At 39.8% G+C, this 27,754-nt stretch overlaps 1 protein-coding gene across 1 annotated transcript in view; it reads right to left on the reverse strand.

Annotated features, from left to right (window-relative positions):
• Positions 1-4,723: 4,723 nt before the first annotated feature.
• LOC124601935 (dihydrolipoyllysine-residue succinyltransferase component of 2-oxoglutarate dehydrogenase complex, mitochondrial) overlaps positions 4,724-27,754 on the reverse strand; it is a 73,716-nt gene continuing 50,685 nt past the window's right edge. The window contains exons 7-10 of the mRNA XM_047136283.1: positions 22,246-22,648; positions 21,918-22,116; positions 15,589-15,840; positions 4,724-5,664 (exon numbers count right to left, since the gene is read on the reverse strand). Of these exons, the coding sequence (XP_046992239.1) occupies positions 5,530-5,664; positions 15,589-15,840; positions 21,918-22,116; positions 22,246-22,648 (989 nt within the window). The 3' untranslated portion in view covers positions 4,724-5,529. The remainder of the gene's footprint in view (positions 5,665-15,588; positions 15,841-21,917; positions 22,117-22,245; positions 22,649-27,754) is intronic.

Below are 27,754 nucleotides of genomic sequence, written 5' to 3' on the forward strand. Positions count from 1 at the left end.
CATACTGACCTTTCATATTTGCAACGTATTTATCAAAAAGAACACTCAGAACACATGAACAGAATTAATGTGACAAATGTCAGCAGGAATAGCTGATCTTTGACAAACTGCCTTGTGCAAACAAGTGAGATATGGTTGGAAATACTCAATGAGCAGTTTAGCTTAATGATGTCGACATTTAATCTGTTATTGAATGAAGAAATTATAATCTTGTGATGAAATTGTTTGAAAGTCGATGAGAAAATGTTTCATGCAATACCAAACAAGTAAAGGCACTAATTCAAGTATAACAGATATGGTGCTCAACACCGTGACTAGATGCCATGATTGTAGTGCAGACATAATGATTTTTACTGGTTCTCCTGTGGCTTGACCTTTATCATATTGCCACATATAAATGTTTTCCTTGTTTAACACAAATGAATAAATAAATAAGGTAGCAACCATTGTCTTAAATCCAAATTCCATGATTATTCTTTTAGTGGCAACCAGTATTCCATCACCAAGTCTTTACAAGTGTGTCAAATATTTGATTTTAAGCATGTGAAACATTTATAGTTGGAGACACATACCTTCATTGAGTTGGTTTATTAGTTTTGGATCATTCATTCATAGACTAATGAAAAAAATGCTCTCATTACCAAATAAAGGATGATTATACTCCGTATAATTTGTGCTCCATTTTAAGAAAGTAGAGGTTTTCAGTGGTGTATGTGGATACTGTCTAAAAAATGAGTTAGTGGTAAAGACTTAATAAATTTAAATGTCATCCCTGATGTCTAAGTTCTACTGCATGAACAGTGAAAATGTAGTAAACAAGAATTTTTTTCCTTTCATTATTTTGTCAGATGTATCGACAAGAAAAGCTTTCGAAAAGGTCTGAAAGTATATGTAAAGTTAATTGTTAGTCACAAAGGTCTCTCCGTATCAACAATGGATGAATAAAGTCTGTTTAATTTGCATGCCATGATTTATGCTGCCTGAAAACACACACAGTTTCTACCTTCATTACTTGACTTACTGTGTTAAACCTTCAACTTAAGATTATACTTTGTGCCTCTTAAAGCCATTAGATAGGCAACTTGCAGCTGGAGTAGGCAATCATTTAGTAACATAGATATAATAGTGACCTTTATGACCACTCTCATTTTCACTGTTGAAATTAGCTAAGTCAGAAGTTCAACCTACAGAGAAGAATTCCAGTGAGACATTGGGTAGATCTTTAGAAGACAAGAGGTAAACAGACCTCTGTTCCAACTATCAGTGTCTACCGAGTGCAGGTTTTTAGGATTTAACCAATGTAGCCGTCCATGTGCAACTTTGCAGAGGGAACAACTTATGAAGTTAACAAACACAGATGCAAAAAAATGTCACAGTAGGGAACTTCCTTTTCACAAACAACAGAAAAAGTTGCCTTGTGATATCACAAGAATAATTTGCACAGCACTGAAAGACCAAATCTGAAGAAAGCCTCCTTAATAGACATATTTCTACGAGAATCATCCTTTGCAGAATTAGCCACAACAAAACTATTTCCTCTGGTATGCAAAATATTACAACACTGGCATAATAGCCTCAGATTTAAAACAGAATGTAATATTCCCAATTCCACAGAAGGGAGGTGCTGAGAACTGTGAACAAGTCACTTTTGCACAATACTTATACAAATTATTTATAGAAGAATGAAACAACTGGTGCAAGCTGACCTCAGGGAAGTTCAGTTCGTGGTTTAGAGTACTATAGGAATACACAAGTGACTACTGACCTATGACTTATCTTAGAAGATAGGCAAACCTTTGTTTAGAGCACTTGTACACTGGTGATAAAAGTAATGGGATAGTGATCTGCACATATATAGCTGATGGTGGTATCACATACATAAGGTATAAAAGGGCAGTGCAGTCATTTTTACTTGGGTGATTCATGTGAAAAGGTTTCAGGAATGTTTATGGATGCACTATGGGGATTAATAGCCCATGAACATGGAATAGATGTTCAAGCTACAAGCATGGGCCATTCTATTTCGAAATCATTAAGCAATTCAGTATTCCAAGATCCTGTGTCAAGAGTGTGCCGAGAATACCAAATTTCAGGCAATACCACGCACCACAGAAATCAGCACCAACATTTGTGTAGAGTTGTCAGTGCTAACAGAGAAGCAATACTGCATAAAATAACTGCAGAAATCAATATCCGATGTATGAGGAATGTATCCATTGGGACAGTGCAATGAAATTTAGCATTAATGGGCTATGCTAGCAGACAACTGACACAATTGCCTTTGCTAACAGTAAGACATCACCTGCAGATCTTCTCCCAGGCTCATGACCATTTTATTTTGAGCCTAGAAACCGGAAAACCGCAGCGTTGTCAGAGTTGATGGTAGGGTTAAAGTGTGACGCAGACCCCATTAACCCATTGACCCAGGCTGCCAAAGAGCATTGTGCAAGCTGGTGGTGGCTCCGTAATGGTGTGGGCTGTGTTTACATTGAATGGACTGGGTCCTCTGGTCCAACTGAATCAATCATTGACTTGGAATGACTGTGTTGGCTACTTGGCGATCATTTGCAGCCAAACAACAATGGAATTTTTATGGATGACAAATCTGTTATGTCAGTAAGCCACAACTGGTCGCGATTGATTTAAAGAACATTCTGCACATTTCAAGAGAATGATTTTGCCACCCAGATTGCCAGACATGAATTCCATCAAACATTTATGGGACATAATTGAGAAGTCAGTGTGTGCACAAAATCCTGCACCGGAAACACTTTCACAATTATGGCTGGCTGTAAGGGTGGCATGGCTTGTATTTCTGCAGAGGACTTCCAACAATTTGTCGATTCTGTACCGTGTCGAGCTGCTGCACTATGCCAAGCAAAAGGAGGTCTGACATGATACTGAGAGGGATCCATGACTTTTGTCACCTTAGTGTAGATTTAGAGAAAGCTTTTGACAATGCCTACAGGAAAAAAACTGTTCGAAATTGTGAACATAGCTAGAATAAAATACAAGGAGTGAAATGCGGTATATAATTTGTACAAAAACCAGATTGCAGTTACAAGTCATAAGAAAATGAAAGAGCAGCAGTAACTGTTATTCAGTCTGTACACTGAGCAAGCAGTAAAGGAAACAAAAGAGAACTTTTGAAATGGAATTACAGTTCAGGGAGAAGAAATAAAAGCACTGAGTTTTGCCAGTGACTCTGTAACTCTGTCAGAGACAGCAAATGATTTTGGAGAACAGTTGAATGGAAAGGATAGTGTCTTGCAAAGAGGTTATAAGACAAACATCTACAAAAGAAAAGAATGGCAATGCAATGTAAGTGAATTAAAACAAAAACAGGCACTGAGGGAAGTAGATCAGGAAATAAGGCACTAAAGTAATAGATGGGTTTTGTCATCTGGGCAACATAATTTATGATGGTCACAGTAGATGGTATATGGAATGCAGACTGGCAACAGCAAGAAAAGAATTTCTGTAAAAGAGAAATTTCTTGAAACTGAATATAAATTTAAATGTTAGGAAGTCTTTTCTTGTGGCATTTGTCTGAAGAATTTTTTTTTTTTTTTTTTTTGGAAATGAATTGTGGATGATGAACAGTTCACAAAAGAAGAGAAGAAAAGGTTTCGAAATGCTGAAAATTAGATGAGTAGATCGCATATCTAGCAAGGAAGTACTGCATGGAACCAGGAAGAAAAGAATTGTATAGTAAAACATTGACTAAAATAAGGGATTGGGTTATAACACACACCCTGCAGCACCAAGAGATGATCAGTTTGATAATGGAGGTAAGTGGGGAGGGGGAAGATAAAAATACCACCACCACCACCACCACCACTACAGTGGATGGATGGACGCCTCATTTTTAAAAATATTGTAGGGGCAAACACAGCAGTTGCATTAAGATACCATATGAACACACTATTTGGAACCTGTTACCGTCTATAGTATGTTTTTCAGTACATATGGTCTTAATTTCTTTGTATTGTGTGTACTTATGACAGTTTATGAGTACATCTTTTCTCTTCTACCTTTTTTTTTTTTTTTTTTTTTTTTTGTGTGTGGCAATGATGACTATATTTACAACTGTTAATTTCATTTGGTGTACATACCATGCAGCCAACACCATAATATGTACTTAGCACATCTAATTATTAAAGCAAATTTGTATAAGTACATACACAGTACAGATGTTATATTTGTCAATTTCAATAACCTAAAATAATTGCCCGCTCTGTATGTATTTACACAAATTTGCTTTAATCATGAGATATACTAACTACATAATATGGTGCTGGCTTCATGGTATGTACACCAAATGCCAATTACAACAGTTGTAAATACCTTCATCTGTTCTTGAATTATTTATTGAAATTATTTCAGACTAATGTTAGTACACAGTAACAATTTTCCACAAATGTAGTTAGATTTAGTTCTACACTCAATGCTAAACATCTGGTTACAGTGTGCAACTTGCATGATTTTTTTTTTTTTTTTTTTTTTTTTTTTTTTTTTGGAGGTTTACTAGCATCTTCTACCCCACATAATGATCAGGACTCCTCGTTCAGGTGGTGGAGACAAGTTTCATACTCCCATCTGGTCAACAAACTCAACAGTGTGATATGCCTTCTGCATTCGTAAATGTCTCCTCCTGCATTCGTAAAGGTCTGCTGTTATTTTACCAACTGCACAATAATTACTGAAAAACAAATGCCAGAGCTTTCTCAAAACCAACTTTAATTAAATTTTTATATACAAATAGAGCACAATCTGATGTTTGTAACAGGTTGCTTCCAGAAAATTTGCACTTGCATGTTACATTCCTTCAGTAATGCGAATCATAGTATATCAACTCAGAAAAGGAAAGTATCACAAGAACAGCATATTTTTCATCTTTTGTTTACTGGGTGTACGCTATATAGTCTAAACATGTGACATGGGTAGAAAAGTGCATGTTGAGAGTTAAAAAATTATTTATCTTCCTCAGATACATGTGATGAAACAAAAAAATGTCAAAAAATTTGTAAGTAGATTTTAATTTTGTTGACTTCTTTTATACATGTTTGTCTGCTCTAATTGCTCTCCCAACATCTCTCAACCAACACACACACACACACACACACACACACACACACACACACACACACACACTTGCTTTAATGTACAATAAATACAGATTCATTATTACAAAAGCGTGATTGGCATTTGAAAATAAAGTGCAGTAATACAAAGTAATAAATACAATGGTTCATCTTCACTTTTGCTTGAGTGTCGCAGAGTTGAATAATTCAGCACCACATCAGCACAACAATTATATAAATAATAAAATAGGGATACAGGAATTGTATGTTAGCAAAACAAATTCAGATATAAGTTTTGCTAACAAATGTGAAAAGTCTGCTACACCATTCTAAAACACTAGTTGTGGGGGTACTGGTAGCTGAGCAGACCAAGAGTCACTCTAGGCTTAGCTGCCTATTACTTTTTGTTCAAATATTTATGAACAAAACAGAAAGTGCCACTAATTTACACATTAAGTAACATAATTCTTGGATCTTCAACAGCTGCCTTTATCTTCCGTAGAAACAAAACAGCTTCACGACCATCTATGAGACGATGGTCATATGTCAAAGCAACATACATCATGGGTCGAATAACAACCTAGAATGCAAGAACAAATTGTTTAGTTGGTACAAGATTTCAGGTACAGGAACAGAAAGAAGTTAAATATTTGCACTCCACATCAATAATTTTCGTATTTAAAATGCAAAACTACATTACAGCTAGCTGTAACAAAGGCTATGACACAGATTAGTTGGAAGTAAAACATTTAGCAGTGAAATAAAGAAATGAATTGTCAATGCACTAAGTTTTAATGGCTTCTTCCAGTGCACACACGTCACTGGATGTAACCGATAAGGGAAGGGACAAATGGAGCATGTGTGACAAAACAGGAATGTTTCATTTTGTGGCTAGTGGAATATGAATCCAGGTACTTTCCTTCCAGTCATTTTGGAACAGTTTAGTGAGTTTCTGAACCTAGTAACATGTTGAAAATAGTGCTTGCTATTCCCATGATGTAATGTGTGGCAATTTTATATCATCTCTTCCTTCTCATATTTACATTCTCTTATTTGTCTGTCAATAACTAAAGCTAGGCATTTAATGACCTAACTTTTCCTTGTCCCCCATTTTGATCTTATTTTCTTCTCCCTCTTTTATTTTCATTTTTATCTGCACTTGCATCTCATACTTTTCCTCATTCTCATTATCACTTAATGGCAAGGAACCATTATTCCTTCTCACGTCCACCTAGCTAATTTATAACACAAATGACACATGCTAAGAAGCAGCTTTTTTCCTTCCATCAACATCTTTACTAAACTTTTTTTTTCTTTTGCTGTCTTGTCTGTTTAACACAAATAACAATATCACAAGTTTTTGAGCCTCGAGATTCTCTTGTTGCCAGCTGCTTTATATTTAACCAGACTTGCAAAATGTATAAGGTCTAGGCCAGGGCTGTTACAAATCTACTCCCCTGGGTTACGTGTACCCATGAGCATCCACATCTCACCACACCAGGCCAGCATATGTGGTAGGCTACCTGTCAGAGGGATTTACTGCACTTCACCATGCCCAGTTTGAATGAGTGTGGGAGCCATTTGCTCACCCAACCTGCTGGCACTTGGCGCATCATATGGTGGATGGCAAAAGGTAACTTGTACCACTATTAGTCAAATGGGGAGAGAGAGAAATAACTGTTTATATGCCTCAGTATGCATTCTGAATCCTGTCTCTGTGGTCCCTAACCAAGGTGTGCACTGGCAGCAGTAAAGTCGTTTTGGAATCTGTTGCAAATGTCAGTTCTCTACATTTTCTCAATAGTGTCTTCTTCCCTCCAGGAATTCCCATTTCACGGAGTATTTCTGTAATACTTATGTGTTGATTGAGCATACTGATAATAAATGTACCAGCACACCTCGGAATTGCTTCAATGTCTCCTTTAATGCAACCTGGTATGGAGTCTAAACACTCAAGCAGTACTCAAGAATGGGTCACACAAGTGTTCTACACACTGTTTCCTTTATAGATGGGGTACACTGTCGTAGAATTCACCTAATAAACTGAAGTCAACTAACTGTCTTCCCTACAACTGACCTCATTCCATTTCCCCTGCTCTTTAGTGTTATGCACAGATATTTAACCAATGTGACTGTGTCAAACAGCACGCCACTCATACTATCTATATCCAAACATTGCAGAATAGCTTTTCTTATTCTAGTCCAAGTGTTTTCCACATTTAGAGACAGCTGTCATTCATCACAGGAAACAGAATTTCTACCTAAGTCATCCTGTATCTTCCTACAGTCACTCATTGACAAACTTTACCATAAACTAAGTGTCATCAGCAAATGGTCACAGATTGCTGTTCACCCCTACACATCAGATGGTGTTTATATTTATTTAACCAAGGTACGAGCATACGAAGTAGGCTCTGAGATATGTGAGTGGCTCGCAGACTTAAGACTTCTTAAGTATACTTAAGAAGTGTTAAGTCTTCGAGCCACTCACATATCTCAGAGCCTACTTCGTATGCTCGTACCTTGATTAAAAGTCTGCAGTGTGAGAATGTGTCATATATTATATGGGAATCCAGGAATATGGAATCTGCCTGTTGCCCTTCATCCATTGTTGGCAGGGCAACCTGCTAGAAAAGGGCAAGCTGAGCTTTGCACAAGTGATGCTTTCTAAAACCCTGCTGTCTTGTGGACAGAAGTTTTCCTCCCTCAAGGAAATTTAGTACATCCAAATTTAGAACATGCTCACGAATTTGCAGCACAGGATATTGGTCTATAATTTATGGGTTCATTCTTTTATCCTTCTTTTATGCAGGAATCATCTGCGCCTTTTCCAGTCACTTGGGAATTTGCACTGGGCAAGAGATTCACGAAAAACACAACCTAAATGGCCAGTGCTGAAGAGTACTCTCTGTAAAACCAAATTGGGATTCCATCCAGACATCAAGATTTGTTTGTTTCCAACTCTTTCAGAAGCTTCTCAACACCAGTGCTACCTATTTTTATGTCATTTTGAGATTTATAAAAAGCCAGCCATAAAAATACACAAAGCACAGCAGACTAACTACGTAAGTTTAATGATAAAATACCAGTACAGAAAGTTAAAAGTGGACAACAACAATGCTATACTGAACAAGGAGTCCTCGGTCATTACATGTTATGGAGGGCACTGGTAAACTGCCCAAAACAATTGTGTGATTTTATTTATTTATGTGTTTAGGGTGCTCAACTACTAAGGTCATTAGTGCCCAGTCACAAACGTTAGTGCACTAATAGCGTAGAAAAACGCAAGGGGGCAACATCAGAAAATACTTACAAAGACACAGAGAAACAAAATAAAAGAGTTAGATCTCTTTCGACAAGTCTGTCAGTGTAATAAAACGAAGGACATGAGCAGCTGCTCGAGCGTCATCAGCTAAAAGTTCCTGTAAGGTAGATGGCAGACATAGGACAACACGAGAGAGAATAAAACAGGGACAGGACAATAAAACGTGGCACACCGTCAATGGATGACCACAGGGGCAGTGCGGGGCGGGGTCACCGGACGACAGATAGTGGTGGCTAAAGCGGCAATGCCCAATCCTCAACCTAGCCAAAATGACCTCCTCTCGCCGGGAAGGGTGCGAGGAGGTCGTCCAAGCCGTCAGGATCGGTTTGAGGGCCCTAAGCTTATTTTCATGGAGAGATGACCAAGCCTCATGCCACAATGATGAAACGCGCCGACAAAGAACCCCACTAACATCAGTTGATGGGACACAAAAGGGAGCTGTCCGAGGCAGGAGGCCAGCAGCCTTGGCCGCAGCATCAGCAGCTTCGTTCCCATGCACACCAACATGGCCAGGAACTCGCACAAAAAGGACACGAGCACCGGTATCAGCTAGCAACTGAAGGGACCATTGAATTTGTTGCACGAGAGGGCGGTCTGAATATGGGTCATAGAGACTGTGAATGGCGCTCAAGGAATCAGAGCAGATGGCATAGGGACAATGACGATGGCGGCAGATATACTGAACAGCTTGATAGAGAGCAAAAAGCTCAGCTGTAAAGCTTGAGCACTGGTCAAGGAGCCAGTATTGAAAGGTATCATCTCCAACGACAAAGGCACATCCGACGCCAGCAGTAGTCTTGGAACCATCTGTGTAAATAAGGACGTTATGAGCAAACCTCAAACGAAATTCAACAAACCCCGAGCGGTATATCGAATTCGTGGTCCTCTCCTTTGGGAGCGAGCTGAGTTCAAGGTGAACGCGGACCTGACCCTCTAGCCAAGGTGGCGTCGGGCTCTCACCCACTCGAAAAGTCGTAGGGAGGGTAAAATCTAGTTGCTGAAGCAGGCGATGAAAGCGAACTCCAGGAGGTAACAGGGCAGAGACATACAGCCTGTATTGGTGGTCAAGAGAGTTGTCAAAGAAAAATAAATATGACGGGTGGTCAGGCACTGACATCAGCCAACAGGCGTACCGACAAAGCAACATATCGTGCCAGTAGTTTAGCGGTAATTCGGCAGCTTCGGCATACAGACTCTCAACAGGGCTGGTGTAGGATGCTCCAGTCGCCAGACAGAACCCCCGATCGTGGATAGAGTTTAGACGGCATAAGATGGACGGCCTGGCAGAAGAGTAGACAAAGCTCCCATAATCCAGCTTTGATCGGACAATGGACCAATATAAGCGAAGCAGGACCATTCGATCTGCTCCCCATGACGTACCGCTGAGAACACGGAGGACATTTAGGGAACGGGTACAACAAGCAGCCAAGTAAGACACATGTGGAGACCAGCAAAGTTTCCTTTCAATGTAAGACCTAACAATTTTGTTGTCTCCACAAATGGGAGAGCAACGGAACCGAGATGTAAGGATGGTGGAAGAAACTGTTTGTAACGCCAGAAGTTCATACAGACCGTTTTCTCACCAGAAAAACGGAAACCCTTAGCGACACTCCAGGAATATAGACGGTCTAGACAACGCTGAAGACAGCGCTCCCGGAGACATGTTCTCTGAGCACTGTAGTAGATCGTAAAGTTGTCCACGAAAAGGGAGCCTGAAACGTCAGCTGGAAGGCAATTCATTATTGGATTGATAGCTATTGCAAAAAGGGCCACACTCAAAACGGAGTCCTAGGGCACCCCATTCTCCTGGTGAAAGGCATCTGACAAAACAGGACCTACATGTACCCTGAACATTCGGTCCATTAAAAATGCATTAATAAAAAGAAGGAGGCAACCGTGAAGGCCCCAAGTGTGCATGGTGCGGAGAATGCCCACCCTCCAACAGGTGTCGTAAGCCTTCTCCAAATCTAAGAACACAGCCACCGTCTGGCACTTACGCAAAATGTTGTACATAATGTAGGTCAACAAGGTAACTAGGTGGTCAATTGCAGAGCGGCGCCTACAAAAGCCACATTGTACATTGGTAAGTAGGTATCGAGATTCAAGGAGCCAAACCAATCGAGAATTTACCATGCACTCCATCACCTTGCAGACGCAGCTGGTAAGGGAGATGGGGCGATAACTGGAAGGAAGGTGTTTGTTCTTTCCTGGTTTTGGTATGGGAACAACAATTGCTTCACGCCAGCGTGTGGGAACATGACCTTCAGTCCAGATGCGATTATAGGCGCGAAGAAGAAAGCCTTTACCTGCAGGAGAAAGGTTCTTCAGCACCTGAATATGGATACCATATGGCCCCGGAGCAGAGGATCGGGACTGGGCGAGTGCACTTTCGAGTTCCCACGTGGTGAAGGTGGCATTGTAACTTTCACGATTCAAAGACTGGAAAGAAGGTGGCCGTGCCTCCTCTGCTTGTTTTCGGGGGAGGAAGGCAGGGTGGTAATGGGAAGAGCTCAAGACCTCCGCAAAAAAGCGGCCGAAGGCATTTGATACATCCTCAGGATCCACAAGGACTTCATGCGCTACAGTCAGGGCAGACATCGGGGAGTGGACCTTGGTGCCAGATAGCCAGCGCAGGCCACCCCAGACAACCGAAGAAGGAGTAAAACTGTTGAATAAGCTGGTGAAAGCCACCCAGCAAGCCTTTTTGTTCTTTGATAACACGACGACATTGTGCACAGAGTCGTTTGTAACTGATACAGTTCGCCATCGTAGGGCGGCGTTGGAAGGTGCGTAAAGCACATCGCCGAGCACGAATAGCATCGCTGCACGCCGTAGTCCACCAGGGGACTGGGACTCGACGGGGAGAAGAGGAAGTACGAGGGATGGAATATCAGGGTGTCTATATGGACAAGGAAAAATAATTCCTCCCGGATTTCCCGGTTGAAAATACACTTTTTCCCGGGTGAAAATACACTTTTTTCCTGTTAAGTGACAGTATTCATTTTCTCGGCACTTATCAATCCTTTTATGGTTTATGTTTTTATACACAGGCGTAGAATTTCCTGGCACTTTAGAAAATGAAACTCAGGAGAAAAAAACATGTTTTGGAAAGATCTTTCATGTGCAGCAACATATACACTGCATAGGGCTTTAGGAAGACTGTGCAGTGCTTCTTAACAACAAAGGTATAAATTCGAATTCCACCTAACACCGCATGTTACTTTCCGAAGTATTAAAATAGAGATTGCGACAGGAAAGAGTAACCTCGATGGCTGCTGAGGGCCTGGCTTGGGGAACACTGCTGCTACAATTGATAGGTGGTGAGTCATGGTCCATCAACTCAACAGTTGCATCTGCCACCTTCCTGAGCTAGTCAGGAGGGGCAGCTTCCTCTGCCGGTGAAAGGCCAGATGAACGGCTACCAGCGGTGCGGCCAGGCGAAACTGAAGACGGCCGCGGATGGTAACCGCTGGGTGGCGCAGGAGAAGAAACGCGCCTTGGTGGAGATGGAGAACTCTTTTTACTATGAGCCTCCTTTGAAGAATTACGTTTTGTCGAAAGAACAGTTGATGGCTGTGTGTCGGTTCTTTTTTGAAGGTCCGAGCATCTGATTTAGAGGTTCTCATCTTAGCAGCAGCAGATGATGATGTTTGAGCCTTAGGGTTGGTGGGAGGAAGAGGAGACGTTGATTGGGCGATCTTAGCACTGGCCGATCTGACGAGCGAATCGCTAAATGTTAGAGCGCATGTCTGTGTAGTTACCTCCCTGGTAGGCGGAGGAGAGGCGAGAACGGTACTGTATTTCCCTGCCGGAAGGACAGTGGGTTTTCTGCTATTGAATAACTTGTGAGCAGCCGAGGTCGACACCTTCTCTTTCAATCGAATTTCCTGTATACTTTTCTCATCTTTGTACACAGGGCAGTCACGAGAGGAGGCAGCGTGGTCACCCATGCAGTTGATGCAATGAGGGGACAGAGTTGGACAGTCACCCTCATGGGCGTCCCTTCCACAGGTAACGAATTTAGCCCCACTTGAACAAGACTGCCATGTATGGTTAAACCACTGACACTGGTAACACCTTGTAGGGCTGGGTATATACAGCCGAACAGAAGTGATCTCATAACCCGCTTTAATCCGTGAAGGCAATTGCACATTACTAAATGTCAGGAATATGGTTCGGGTCGGTATGAGGTCCTTGTCGACCCTTTTCATGACCCGATGTACGGCCGTCACTCCCTGATCAGAGAGGAAAGACAGAATCTCCTCATCAGTTAGCCCACCGAGTGACCTGGTATACACCACACCACGCAACGAATTTAACGTGCGGTGGGTCTCCACCCGTACAGGAAATGTGTGTAAGAGAGTGGCTCAAAGTAATTTTTGGGCCTGGAAGACACACTCTGTCTCCAACAGCAAGGTACCGTTGCGCGACCGAGTACAAGATTTCACTGGTACTGCAATCGCATCTACACCCTTCTGAATGACAAAACGGTTGACTGGTGAAAAATCACGACCGTCAGATCTTGTGACAACAAGAAACTACAGTGCTGGTGGTAGAATTTTCGGAACAGGAGTTTCATCTAGCTTTCTTTTTTGGGCAGAAGACAGGGAAGAAGAAGAAGAGGAGAAATCCATTGCGGATGAATCCCCCATGATTGCCAGCGTCTCCAATGGCGCGCTCCTTCCTTGTAGGGGCCCCCTCGAAGGGCACTACCAGCTTAGGTGATTGTCCACACCTCAGGTCACACCTCCCGAGAAACGGATGGAGGGACCAATCGGCACATTCGGAAGGTAACAGATCAGGGAATCACCCCTCCCTGGGCCCGGCCTTTACCAGGGGGTACGTGCGTGCCTTACTTGTCTACCCAGGGCGGGGAATTACGCGTTACCCCGTCACCGGCTATGCGTGCGAACGCATGGGTCAGCCTTCAGACACGCACAGGGAGGATAGAAGAGAGGAAAGAGAGAGAGGGACAGAAGAAAGAATCTCAAACGCCGAAACGGAAAAGAAGACAAGGAGAATGAGGCAGAGATAGAAGTAAGGGCATGAAAGCAAGGAGAAGAGTGAACGTAGGGACAGACCCACAGAGGAAGAAAGTGTGAGAATGGAAAAAAAAAAAAAAAAAAAAAAAAAAAACAAAGGAAACAGGATCCTGGAGTGTTCAGATGTCGGTCTCCGGACGAAGGCTTGATACATTACTCCCGAGAAGAGGGAGCGTGAAGGGGAGGTGGGGGTGTGGGGGAATTGGGGACGAGGAGGGATGGGGAAAGGGGGTAGGGCAGCCCGGAAAGGAAGGAGAACTGCACTAGCTCGGGGCCCCGTACTCACCACAGACGTATCCACAAAAGAGTTGTGGACCCCCTGGGGGGACATTCATGCGAGATTCACACCATAACCAGATGTTTAGTATTGACTGTATGATTAAACCTGTCTGACTATATTTGTTGAAAATTTTTACTGTGTACCAACATTAGTCTGAAATAAGTTTAAGTGATAATTCAAGAACTGATGAACATATTTACTGTAGGTTGGTGAATACTTGGGAATAATGGCTGACCACGCCACTCTGCAACAGTTAAAATCTCACACGCAAAATTTTGTGAAGGAGTCCTAACAAAATACAAAACCTTCTTACGACACACTCAATTAAAATTTGTTATATCGTCTGCTGTGTGTCAATGGGCAATATCCCACTCTAAGCCGTGTAAGGGCTGCTACTTCTTCAGCTCGTTGTGGCAGGAGGTAAGCTTTGGTTGCACTGAATGTTTCGCTGAACACAGCTAATTACCATGCACTTTCACTTAATTAGCCTCTCACCAATACAAGGTCTTCCAGTTCACATATGGTAAGAGCTAGCAGTGGGTTTGAACACTGAGCAGGAGATGGAAGAGAGCAAGGCTCTTTGGTAGTAACATTAGCGAGTTCATTTCCCTGTAACTCTGTGTGTCCTGGAACCCAGCAGAAAATTATTCCCTTTGCACTTTGGAAATCTGAGCAGATGAGGAACTTTTTGCCACAATGTCATGTCATCTGCTTCAGTGCCCTCAGCATAGAAAACAATTCTGCACAGCAGTCCTGGGATATCTGTACTAATCACAAATTCGGGGAACATGACGGAGCAATCGATAAAGTTCACATGCTTAGATCCACCACTGTAAACAATAAAAATATGCAGGTGGTGATTTAAAATCTCATAAAATTTAGTTTTAAAAATGTAATTTGATGTAAAATTATCCCTGTACCCAGTCAGTTGACATCCTTAGTAGCCATGGACATCCACCCCTGGCATTGGATGTTAATGCCCTCTACCTACAATACTCAAGACGCTCACTTACATGGACTCAAATGGCCTCGTTGCCCATGGATGGTTACATAACGGACATTCCAGTCGCAGCTGGGCAACATAGATGGATGCTTGTAATGTGGGAACAGGCAGAACCCTCTATGGTTGGCATCCCATGAGGAGAAGAGACTGAATAGATAGTGGAGACTAACCAGACTCCGCACACAAGCTGGAAACTGGACTAGTCCATAAGTCCAGGAAATTAGTGGAAAGGCTACTGATCACAAATTTCACAACACCAGTTCATCTACTCTTACTAGACAAACACTGGTGATGAAAACTTCATCCACCACCACAATTTGAACCGGCTATCTATGGATTAAGAGCAGCTGCACTAGGGTGCATTAGTGACCTCGGGTATAGATGCAGGTAACAGTTTGTATCAATCTTTAATGGATTTCCACATGAAATGTCAGCTCCATTGGCATGAGATGAAAATACAGTGATCACTGAAGGTTTCAAGTCCTACCTATAAATTAGAGCAATGTTCTGAATGTGTGCAATATAAAAACAGGTCACAGACAATAGTCCAAACAAAGTTTTTATCTTGATTTGTATGTCAACTGATGATGAATCTAAAATACACATGCGACTGCTGTGTAAAATTAACAGTAATCCTTTCAAGAGTTAATGATGTTCATGTTTGACAGTGTACATATTAATTTACTTAACGAATGGATTCAGCTTCATGGAGGCTTCATGAAACTTCAGTTATTGCAACAATTAACAGTAGAGTTACTTGTATTATAAGAGGAATATACTCGCAAAGCTTAGACACAAATTTCATTTACAAGAGTGGAAATGTTTCAGAACCAAACACCCGTAACAACACTTACCTGTCCTTTGATGGCAACAGGTCGTTCCACAATAGCATGCATACCCAAAATAGCAGACTGGGGTGGATTTATAATAGGTGTACCCATCAGAGAACCGAAGATACCTCCATTACTAATAGTGAAGGTCCCCCCATCCATATCCTCCACTGCAAGCGCTCCTTTTCGAGCTTTCTCGCCAAGTGCAGCTATCCCCAGCTCAATGTCAGCATAGCTCATTGATTCAACATTTCGCAGAACTGGTACTACCAGCCCCTGAGAAAAAAGTAAATGTTAATTCCTGAGAGACAATTTGATGAAAACACATCATACACAGTAAACTAAATCCATGAGACAGACATTATCACTCATTACATACTTGTTTGTTTTCTTTTACCAAAACTGAAAAAAAGGAAAGTTTATTCAGGACACACGTAACAAAGCAATATATTGAGCCTGAAACTGAACATATGATCCCATAATAGAAAAAAGGTCATACAGAAGTATAATATGGCAACACAAATTGTTACCCCTGATGTACACAGTTACTAACAGAAAATCTTTGTAGTATTGCCAGTAGGCAGGAGTGTTTTATGCGCATGACACAGCAAAGTAATACGTAAAAAATTACATACTTCATTAGAATAAATGCAGAATAATCAAGATTCCATCACCTGCTGAAAGGAAATCAAGAGATCATTTTTCACAGAACTCCTAGTCCTTCTGACTGCCTTCATTCACTAGCGTAGAATCTACTTTGTAGGAAAGTAAATCTACAGACCAGGGCATCTTAATCACAATTATGCAGTGAGATAAGGGTACAACTATCTCCAAATCAAATACTTTGAATGGATTTTTCCGGCTACCCAAGAGACAGAAATTACTTTGCTCGGAAGGATGATTTAGAATTTGTTCCTACATTTTTTTGGTAGAATGATAATTCACATTGCCATGTTGCAATAAACAGTACCTTTCATAGTTCTTTCAAGAAAGTCATTTCTGAAGTTGGAAGTTTCGGCAGTTGTTGTCATCTCCAGTGAAATGAATCCAGGTATGGAACTGCATTGTCATCATGGTTGAAAAAAAAATTTCGACCACTGTCGCAAATGGCCTTCATCAGGGAGACTTATTTACTCTGGGCCAGTGCTAATTCAGGTTTTACATACTATAATTGCATCCTGTTCATAGTTTGTTTGTCAGGAAATTCGTTGGACTCTTATTTTGGTTGGATGGCAGGAGAAAAAAGGTGGGACTGACAACCTTACTTGATAGTAGCTTTTATTTTAATTCCTGCTGGTTACTATCAGTGAATGAGGGGCAAGCCAGTTGCTCCACAATATCTGCTGGCAGCCAAGGCAAATCATTGTATTTTGTGCCTTTGACTGCTGTGTATACTGCCATGCTTAAAGGGGCAGCCTCACAAATGTTGTTGCATGTAGCTATCTCCTGCCAGCAGCACAGAAAACAGAGGGCTATACCCATTATCACAATTCATGTTGGCAGACTGTTTAATAACCAGTTGTCTCATGTACTGTTCTCTTAAAGGTAACTGGCTGACTAGTTAGCAAAACAGAGAGAGAGGAAAGTCAGAGCTATCAAAATTCGAATTCTTTTCCAAGATTGATTATATCTTTTCTGTGAAGTTTCAAGATAAAAGTTTGATTATTTAGTGAGCTCTATTAATAGTATAACAACATAATTACTTATTTAAGGTTGTATGCCACACTATGTGAATAGCACTGCAATGGATAGTCAACATCAGGTGCTGAATATCACAATATTGTTATCAAAAATATCTGATGGCCATCTGTTTTAATTTTATACAGATAACAAATAGTTACATTTTACAGCACTGATGGAAAAGAAAATGCACACTCATATACACACGTCCACATATTACTATAGTGTTCTTGAAATTTAAATCAAATGATGCTCTTCAGCTTAGCAAACTGATAATGTTTAACTCTAGGCAGGAAGTTATCAATATGGTGTAATTTCTGCAGAGAAGGCTGGCAACAGTGTTTCATTAAATGGAAACTGACATGCACACGCAAGTTGAAGCTACTACAAGGGGTCTTTGAAAAGCCCGTGCAAAGTCCGAGAGATGACACCACCGGTGCATATCAAGGTCATGTTTAGTTAGTAGCATTGATTGTCAAAAAATGGACAAAGAAGAATTTCGTGTGGTGATTAAACATTACTTTACGAAAGACAAAAAGGCTCAGGAGACCAATGAGAAGCTTGTTAAACACTATGGTGATTCTGCATCTTCAATTAGAACAGTTTATAAGTGGTTTCAAAATTTTCGGAGCGGCCATATGGGCATGAGTGATGCTGAACTTTCTGGACACCCTGTGGAGGTTATGACCCCAGAAATCATTGATAAAATCCATGATATGGTAATGGATGACAGAACAGTTAAGGTGTGTGAGATTGCTAGTGCTGTGGACATCTCGAATGAATGAGTACATAATATTTTGCATTAGACTTGGCCACTGTTTCTGTGTTTCGATACAGTGTATCGATACGTGAAACTGTTTCAGTGTTTCGGAACGGCTGTGGTTTACAGTTTCGAAACAGTGGTGTTTCATTCCGCCCCTGTCTCGGATAACCACACCAGATTCGATCTCGATCCAGACACAGAAACTGTATCGTTGTTTCAAAATAAGGCTGTTTCAGTCCACCTGCACTTGGAACGGACTAACTGTATCGAAACAGTGATGTTTCATTCCGCTCTGTGTCGTACGAGATTCGGGCTCGGCACAGATACTGAAACACAACATAACACTTAATGAAACACTTTCAAGAGTGGCGAAATATTTTTGACAAGCAATAGAATGAAGCTTAAGATATCCGAAAACAAAGCTTCGTTTCTAGCTGACTGTCCTATTACGAAATGGCATAACATCTGCTTTATAAACACTAACCAAACAATAAAACAACGCATACTATTAACATTCAAAATAATAAATATGTGAAAATCATTCGATTAAATTACACTTTGTTTTATAACATACGCTTCTCTTTTCATGTACAGTAATCGTATTAAGAAACGCAAGTAAGCCTACAACATTTTGAATAAAAAAAGGCGTAGAGTGACAGTTACTAGACACATACATAAATTTGATCTAGGTATAATTGCAAGCAATCTGTTTGACATATCACTGATAGTGTAGTGGTGAACTGGAGGGGTTGGGAAACATGGTGACTTTATAGTAACGGTTCGAAACACCTTGAAAGACCAAATTTTTTTCTGTTATATTTTGTTATTTATTCGAGTTATTTGACATTATTTGTGAGTCTATAGTCACTGTACCTATTATCCACAATGATTCCCTTTGTGTGCATGGAAATTAGCAGGATGGGTATATTACCCTTACTAACGGAATGTGGGAATCCCAGTAGCATATCCGTTGTTTCTGCAGTTTGCTCCTACCTCCAGTTCCGTTCGTGGTGGTTCTTCTGTCTTCAGCTATGGTTGTCCTCAGCCAATTGAAAAGTGTGTAAGTCACACAACACGAAAGCAGCGCATTTGCTGCAGGAAATACAAAACTGCCAAGACGCCCAAGTGATAGTTTCATACTTTCTGCGAAATGATTAGCGCTCTCGCACCTCATTTGTGTTTATATGGACATACTTATACAGTAGACATTCAAGATAATAAAATGTGCAGGTTTATTAGATTACAAAACACAAACTGTTTCACTGTTTCGAAACAGCGTATCGAAACATTACATTGTACTGTTTCATTTGTTTCGAAACAGTTAAGTGTTTCAGTTTGCCCATCTCTATTTTGCATAAACATTTGGACATGAGGAAACTATCCGCAAGATGGGCTCCACGATTGCTCGCGCTTGACCAAAAATGGAATCGTGTGAAGTGTTGCAAGGATGGTTTGCAGCTGTTCAGGAAGAAACCGCAGGACTTAAATTAAACATGAAGCAAAGGAAACCAAGGAAAATTTGGAAAGGTAACTGAAATTCAGGTAGGAAAACACAAGCATTAAGAATGAATTTTCACTCTGTAGTAGAGGGTGCACTGATATGAAACTTCCTGGCAGATTAAAACTGGGACTTAAAGTCAGCATCTTTGCCTTTTGTCGGCAAATGGTCTACTAACTGAGCCACCCAGGTGCGACTCATTATCTGTCCTGAAAGCTTTACCTCTGCCAGGCTCTCTCTCCGCAACATCCTTTTTTCCAGCAGTACTAGTCCCAAGTTCCACAGAAGAACTGTGAAGCTTGGAACGAAGGAGATGAGGTACAGTGGAAGTAAAGCTGGGAGGACAGTTTGTGAGTCATGCTTGGGTGGCTCAGTTGCTACAGCACTTGCCCCAAAAGGAAAAAGTCCCAGGTTCGAGTCTTGATCCAGCACACAGTTTTAATCTGCCAGGAAGTTCCATAATAAGCTTTCAGGTCTGCAAATTCCACCCAGAGATGGCAAAAGGCTTGCAAGAGAAGTTGAACAGAATGGATAAAGTCTTGAAAAGAAGTTATGAGATGAACATCAACAGAAGTAAAACTAGGTAATGGAATGTACTGAAAGTAGGTGATGCTGAGGGAATGAGACTCTAAAAGTAACAGATGAGTTTTACTATTTGGGAGGCAAAATAACACACAATGGCCAAAGTAGAGAGAGAATACAAAATGCAGACTGGCAACAGCGAGAACAGTGTTCCTAAAAAGAGAAAATTGCTGGCTTCAAATTTAAATTTAAGTGATAGGAAGTCTGTGGCATGGTAAAGAAGTGAAATGTTCAGATAACAAGAGAAAGAAGCTTTTGAAATGAGTTGCTATAGAAGACTGTTTAATATTAGATCAGCATATCAAAAAACTAATGAGGATGTCCTGGATTGAATAGAGGAGAAAAGAAATGTATGGGACAAGTTGACTACATGAAGGGATTGGTTGACAGGACACATCCTGGGGCATCAAGCAATTGTGAATTTCTTAATGGAAGGAAGCATGAGAAGTAAAAATTGTTGTGGGAAAGCAAGGTATGACTACAGCGAGCAGATTCAAATGTACATAGGTTGCAGTTACAACACAGTGATGAAGAGGACTCACAGATGATTGATTAGTGGGGAGAGCTGTATGAAATCAGTCTTTGGATTGAAATCACCATCATCTTCAGTATTTCAAAGGATTCTAGACCAGTCAACATTGTCAAATGCTTTACTAAATCTACAAATGCTATAAAGATAGGGTTGCCTTTCATCGACATATCTTCTATGGTAATATTCTATGGTAAGTGGTCAATATTGCTTCACATGTTCCAATAGTTCTCCTGAACCTCATCTGATTTTTCCCTACGTCGGCTACTCCTAGTTTTTCTTTTTTCTGTAAATAATTCATGCCAGTATTTTGCAACAAAGACTTATTAAACCAATCATTAGATAATACTCACACCTCTCATTTGTGTAGTCTAAATTGAACTTGCAAACACACACAAAAAACCTATTAAATATACATACACTAACTTCCTGGGTACAGCAAGTAATCACCCCATTACATAAAATGTTATTTTTCTAACAACAAGAATCTATGTATTTGATGTGAACTTTCCAGTTTTGACAAAACATGTACTCCATCACTGACTTTGTGGAGCACACGCAAAAATTGAAGAAAACACATCCTTACTGTCAATGAAAAGTTGACATTTTAAGTGACAATAATGGAACACTAACTTGAAGATTCCTAGGATGGAATGGCCTGAAAAATTCTAACACTCATCTTTGCATCATTGCTGACTACTACCTAGGGAAGCCCATTAATATTAAATTTAGTGAACTGACAGGTTACACTTACGAACAACCTTGGCAAATTCACACACCCCTCCCCCTTACCACTTTAATTAAATATCATTAATACTGGCGGAATGCAATGTGGTGGAACACTAACTTTTTAGTACAACATCCTTCAGTATATGTGATGAGAAACATCTGCCAGTGGTAAGGATAAACTCCATTAGCAAAAACTGCAGGTAATTCTGTCTAATTACAGTTCAATAAACTATTGTTTAGTCATAGCATGTGCAGCAAGTGGGAATACATGTTACTTAGAAGTAAATGTGAATTTAACCTGGCAATGTGTTTTCATAAGTAGCAACACAACTTTACAGTTTTTCCTATATTGATGTTGACAGTTCTAGGCTAAGTGCATATATTTACATTCAAGATAGAGCAAGAGGACCGTATGGCTATATTTTCCATCACAGATTTGATGATTTCCTACCATAATTTACATCAAGTGTAGCTGAAAATGGCTTAAAACCGAAATCGTGCAGCTTTCCTGAGAATAAAGCAAGAAGTTGACAGCTGAAGGTGAAAAAAAAAAAAAAAAAGAAAAAACTTACTTTTGGTGTAGCAACAGCAACAGAGATGTCAACATAATCCCTATACACAATCTCATTGCCATCAATCACAGCATTTACCACTGGCTGATCTTGCAAAGCATATGCCGACGCTTTTACAAAAGCAGACATGAAACCAAACTTAATGCCATACTTCTTCTGGAAAGTCTCCATATGTTGCTTCCGGAACTCCATTATATTTCTGTAAAAAAAAAAAAAAGTGCTGTAAATAATTAATAAATGTATTCCCCATGATTGTACACATTAGGTTAATTTGGTAAAAAAGTGTATTTTACAGAAAAACGTAAACAGCAACTTTTTGTTTACCAACCCCATATCAATTTCATTAAATGTTGTTAGCATAGCATTAACATTCTGTGCTTCCTTCAAACGTTGTGCTATGCGTTGCCGCATTCTGTTCATCTTGACTCGTTGTTCTGTTCGTGTTCCCGAGATCTCTGACGTAGGATCAGAAGGAGGAACTTTGACAGTGGCTGCCTCAATGGCCTGTGCATGTCTGATGGCTGCCACAGGAATGGAACTCATTGGTGCCTGTGGTTTTGGTGGTGGAGGTGTGGGAGGAGCACTAGGTGCTGGAGCACTGGGAGCAGCGGAGGGAGGCGGTGGTGGTGGTGGTGGTGGGGGAGGAGGAGCCGCAGCAGCTGCAGCTGGCTGTGGAGCTGCTGATGGAGCCTTGGCTGCCGCCTCTGCCTTCGGCTTTGCAGGAGCAGCACCTGTGAGACATCTTCAGTTACTTACAGTCAACAAAAAACAAAAGGAGAATCTTAAGATGTAAGTATGTGATATCATAATATGTGAGACAGAAGGTGAAAAGAGACTTCCTGTTGGAGAAATAAAATTTTCAGAACAAGAAAAATGTTCGATAATGTCTAAAATAACTATTTTCATTTTTTGTATATTGCAGTAATTTACTTCTTTTGTACAAGCTCATATCAATTTAAAAGATCTTTTAACCCAACAGGAATCATTTATATCCTTAAAAGCAATTGATTTCAGTCTTCTCAAAAAGGACTGGACTGACAAGAGGTCCCCGTTCTAAATCTCGCATCTGTGTGTGCTATCCTTCACAAAAAAGTATCTCCTAAATTTTATAGGCATTTTAAGGAGATCAGCATAGCTTTAGATAAAAGAAAAAGGCCTCATAAACACAAAAATGCCAGTCAACACAAGTGATCAATTTTTACAAGACAGTTATAAATGCCTACAGATGTTACCAATTTGCAGTTGGCAGCCTTAAAATGCCAGCTAACAGCTGACATTACTGTAGCAGCAAAAATCTACAACTACAACACATGTTAACTCTGTTATTGCTGCTAGAAATGAAAAAAAGTTGCAGTTGCTGTGAATAAATATGGCTCTCTTGAAGAACACCAATGCTAACGAAGTATCTGACATAACTAAACATATCCACTTTGAGCTTGTTAGCTTGAAAGATACTGTGCATTGCAAAATGGACACTGATGGAAATGGATTTGTGCACCACATCTTTCCCAAAAAAAGAACCTGCTGGGTTTCCTGGTGCAGTGATTCCAGCAGGGATGACAAAACATTGAAAAGATTGTCTTTTTAGAAGCACCAGGACTGGTTTTCAAGATAAATAAAAAGACATTCTGTGTCCTGAAGTAGAATCAGAATTCGAACCAGAACCTCAAGTCAGTGACAATAAGGATCCGGTGGAATGAACCATATCAGCCAGATATTCCAGAGCCAAATAGGAGGCAAAATGCTGTTTGTGATGGAACTTGAACCCCTTCAGACAAAAGTGTTTTAGAAGTAGAAAATCCAATCATTTGGCCACTACACAATATGAGATTTCAGTAATATATTTTTGGGGGTTTAGTGAATTCAAAATTTTAGACTCTTTTCGGTCCCTTAATGGCTTAAAAAAAGGCTGTGCAGGATAAACTAATTTTTTCTGGCCAATTTATTTGGTATCAAATGTTTGTACGTGCTGTAGATCTGAAGGGGTTAACCTCTTACTAAGTAATATTAACTTTAAAAAGTCTGTATCATTTGACAACGGACATTTTAAGGGTAATACAAATGCAGAATTTGTTTCTTAAATATGTCAAATTAAACTATGCCAATAAATTGAAACTTCAGCATTATCTCAAAACACCCATTGTCCATCACCAATATTAAATTTGTCAAGACTCACTCAAATTTAGAGAGAGTGCTTTTTTCCTTCAAATTATTCAGAATTTAATGTGGAGTGTAAAAATTACAATAGCTCAAAATTCAAAATTTTTGACAAGCAATCTCTTTTTCTTTTTCATTTCACATATCATTTTATAGGCCCCTTACAATACTATGAAAATTACACAGAGTGATGCAACACCTTATACAGGGTGGTCCATTGATCGTGACCGGGCCAAACATCTCACGAAATAAGCGTCAAACGAAGAAACTACAAAGAACGAAACTTGTCTAGCTTGAAGGGGGAAACCAGATGGCGCTATGGTTGGCCCGTTAGATGGCGCTGCCATAGGTCAAACGGATATCAATTGCATTTTTTTAAAAAAAGGAACCCCAATTTTTTATAACATATTCGTGTAGTATGTAAAGAAATATGAATGTTTTAGTTGGACAACTTTTTTCGCTTTGTGATAGATGGTGGCTGTAATGTAGGTAAAGACAGATTGCCACTTACCGTAGAGAAGACATGTCAAGTTGCAGACAGGCACAATTAAGAGACACTCACATACAAGTATTTTTCTTGTATAAGTGTCTTTTAATTGTGCCTCTCTGCAACTTGATGTCTCTTCTTTACAATAAGCAGCAGTCTATCTTTTCCTACATTGCTGATATTCCTACCTAGAGTTTCCATTGTTTGAAATACATTAGTATAACCATATATATATAATTAAAAAAAAAAAATTAGAAATTTCAGGCCTTGAAGACTGTTCATTTGCCAAGCAGTGAGGGAACTCTAGCATCCCATTTTGATAAAGAAGAAATAATATTTAAGGAATGGTTTCGAATGAGTGAAATTGGAATATGGAATGTTTTGTGTTATAAGAGTAGTGAAATATGAGGTACCCCAGAAGAGGGATCCACCAGTACACAATGCAATGCACTAGGTCAAATGTAGGATTTAGGTGAATACTACAATAGCAGTAGAAAAACAATAATAGAATCTTAGTATACCTAGGTTAAAGGTTGCAAGCACTGGGTAAATATGAAAATTCCTCCAAAATATATGGCAAGAAACATGATTAATAAATAAAATAGAACAAATACAAAAGTTTGAAATGTTGGCGGAATCATGCAAGTATACAAGAAAATGAATTAAGAGTCATTTACCGTACAAGACTTAACAGCCAAAAAAAAAAAAGACTTAATTAAGGATATCCACAAGAAGAAATGCATCACATTGATAAGGGCACAATATTTGTATCTATGTGAACATTTAACGAAGATTTAACACTGGTAAGAACTCTAACATTTTTAAATGAAATTCTATAAAACTTTTCAATATAATTCACATTAATATTTAAGACACTTATCATTATCAATAACCAACATCAGGCTTCCATTCCCACAAACATCTGCCAACTGATTTGGGGCGGATGGACAGCCATTTTCCCATCAGCCTTGTTGTCATGGTGCAAGAACAAGTGATAATGGGTGCTTGATCAATGCTATATAGAAGGTAAGCTACATCTACATGCTAACACCTAAATGAATACTTTGCAAATCACACTTAAATATCTCGCAGAGGGTTCATTTAACCACCTCCATAATAATTCTCTATTATTTCAGTCTTGAACAGCACGCAGAAAAAACGAACACCTATATCTCTTCCATGCGAGCTCTGATTTCCCTTATTTTATTATGATGATGGTTTCTCCCTATGTAAGTTGATGTCGACAAAATATTTTCGCATTCAGAGAAAGATGGTGATTGAAATTTTGTGAGAAGAGCCCACTGCAACAAAAGACGCCTTTGTTTTAATGATGTCCAGCCCAAATCCTGTATCAAGTCCATGACTCACTCTCCCCTGCTTTGGGATAATACAAAATGTGCTCCTATTCTTTGAACTTTCTCAATGCACTCTTATTCATTCTATCTGGTAAGAGGATGGACAAGTGTAGTGTAGCCAGTCTCTTAAATAGACCTGTTACATGTTCTAAGTGTTCTGTCAATAAAGTGCAGTCTTTAGTTTGCCTTCCCCTCAAAATTTTCTATATTTTTTCCAATTTAAGTTGTTTGTAATTGTAATTCCTTTTTATTTAGTTGAATTTACAGCCTTCAGATTTGACTGATTTATCATGAAACCGTAGTTTAACAGATTCCTTTTTGTGCTCATATGGATGACCTCACACTTTTCATTTTAGAGTCAATTGCCACTTTTCGCACCATACAGATATCTTTTCTAAATTGTTTCGCAATTTGTTCAGATCTTCTGATGACTTTACCACATGATAAGCACAGCATAAACTGCAAACCAACATAGACGGCTGCTCAGATTGTCTCCTAAATTGTTTATATAAATAAGGAATGGCAGAGGATCTATAACATTACCTTGGGAATACCAGAATCACTGCTGTTTTACTCGATGACTTTCTGTCAGTTACTATGAACTCTTTGACAGGATATCACAAAGCCAATAACATAAGTGAGACGATATACCATAAGCACGCAATTTCACTAATATCCGCTTGTGTGGTACAGTGTCAAAAGCCTTCTGGAAATCCAGAAATATGGAATCAATTTGAAATCCCTTGTCAACAGCACTCAACATCCCGTGTCAGTAAACAGCTAGTGGTGTTTCACAAAAATGATTTTTTCTAGATCCATGTTGATGTGCATTGACAGACCATCCTCTTCGAGGTAATTGTAATGTTGGAACACAATATATGTTCAAAAATCCTGCTCCATATTGATGTCAATGATATGGGCCTGTATGGGGGAGCAATGCATTATTAAGCATGTGGTCATAATCTTTTGGCTCATCAGCATGTATAAAACTGACATAATCAACAAAAATACACTTTTCTAATACAACAACAGGGTCATTCTATGTCAAGTCATCCAGGCCATGACACACATTATTTAGTTGTGAACTGAGATCTTGTGTACTGTTTTTGCGTCTAATATCATGAACTTTTGCCAATTTTTATTGCTGTTTATACATTCTGTTGGTAGCAATTGCTGAAAGTTTGACGCAATGCGTAACTTCAAAGCAAACTGCAAAAATCTGAAAACTGGCTGCAGTTTTTAAACAAAAAATGGTATGCTGACAGTTTATTCCCTGAATATCCTTTCAGACATGTAGTTTCTGAAAACATGCTTGAATTGGCCAATTAAATTTTTGTAAATTAATTTAATTTTACTGTTAAATTAGAAAAAAAAAAAATATTTTGGACAATTGCCCCGCCCCTATGGAAAACACTGAAAAAATTAGAAAGTGATCTATAAATAATAAAGTTTCATCAACAGAAAATCAGAATGAGATATTCACTCTGCAGCGGTGTGTGCTGATATGAAACTTCCTGGCAGATTAAAACTGTGTGCCGGACAAAGACTCAAACTCAGGACTTTTGCCTTTCACAGGCAAGTGCTCTACCATCTGAGCTACCCAAGCATGACTTACACCCCATCCCCAGAGCTTCACTTCTGCCAGTACCTCGTCTCCTATCTTCCAAACTTGACAGAAGCTCTCCTGCAAACCTTGCTGAAAAGATGGTAGAGCACTTGCCCCTGAAAGGCAAAGGATCCTGCAATATATGAAACAAATTATAAAATATGGGGCAACTTGTACATTGTATGACACAAGGACACTTTCTTACCTCTGCCATAACCAAATTAACTAAATG

This window comes from Schistocerca americana, chromosome 1, assembly GCF_021461395.2.
Source record: "Schistocerca americana isolate TAMUIC-IGC-003095 chromosome 1, iqSchAmer2.1, whole genome shotgun sequence".
Classification (NCBI taxonomy): Eukaryota; Metazoa; Arthropoda; class Insecta; order Orthoptera; family Acrididae; genus Schistocerca; species Schistocerca americana.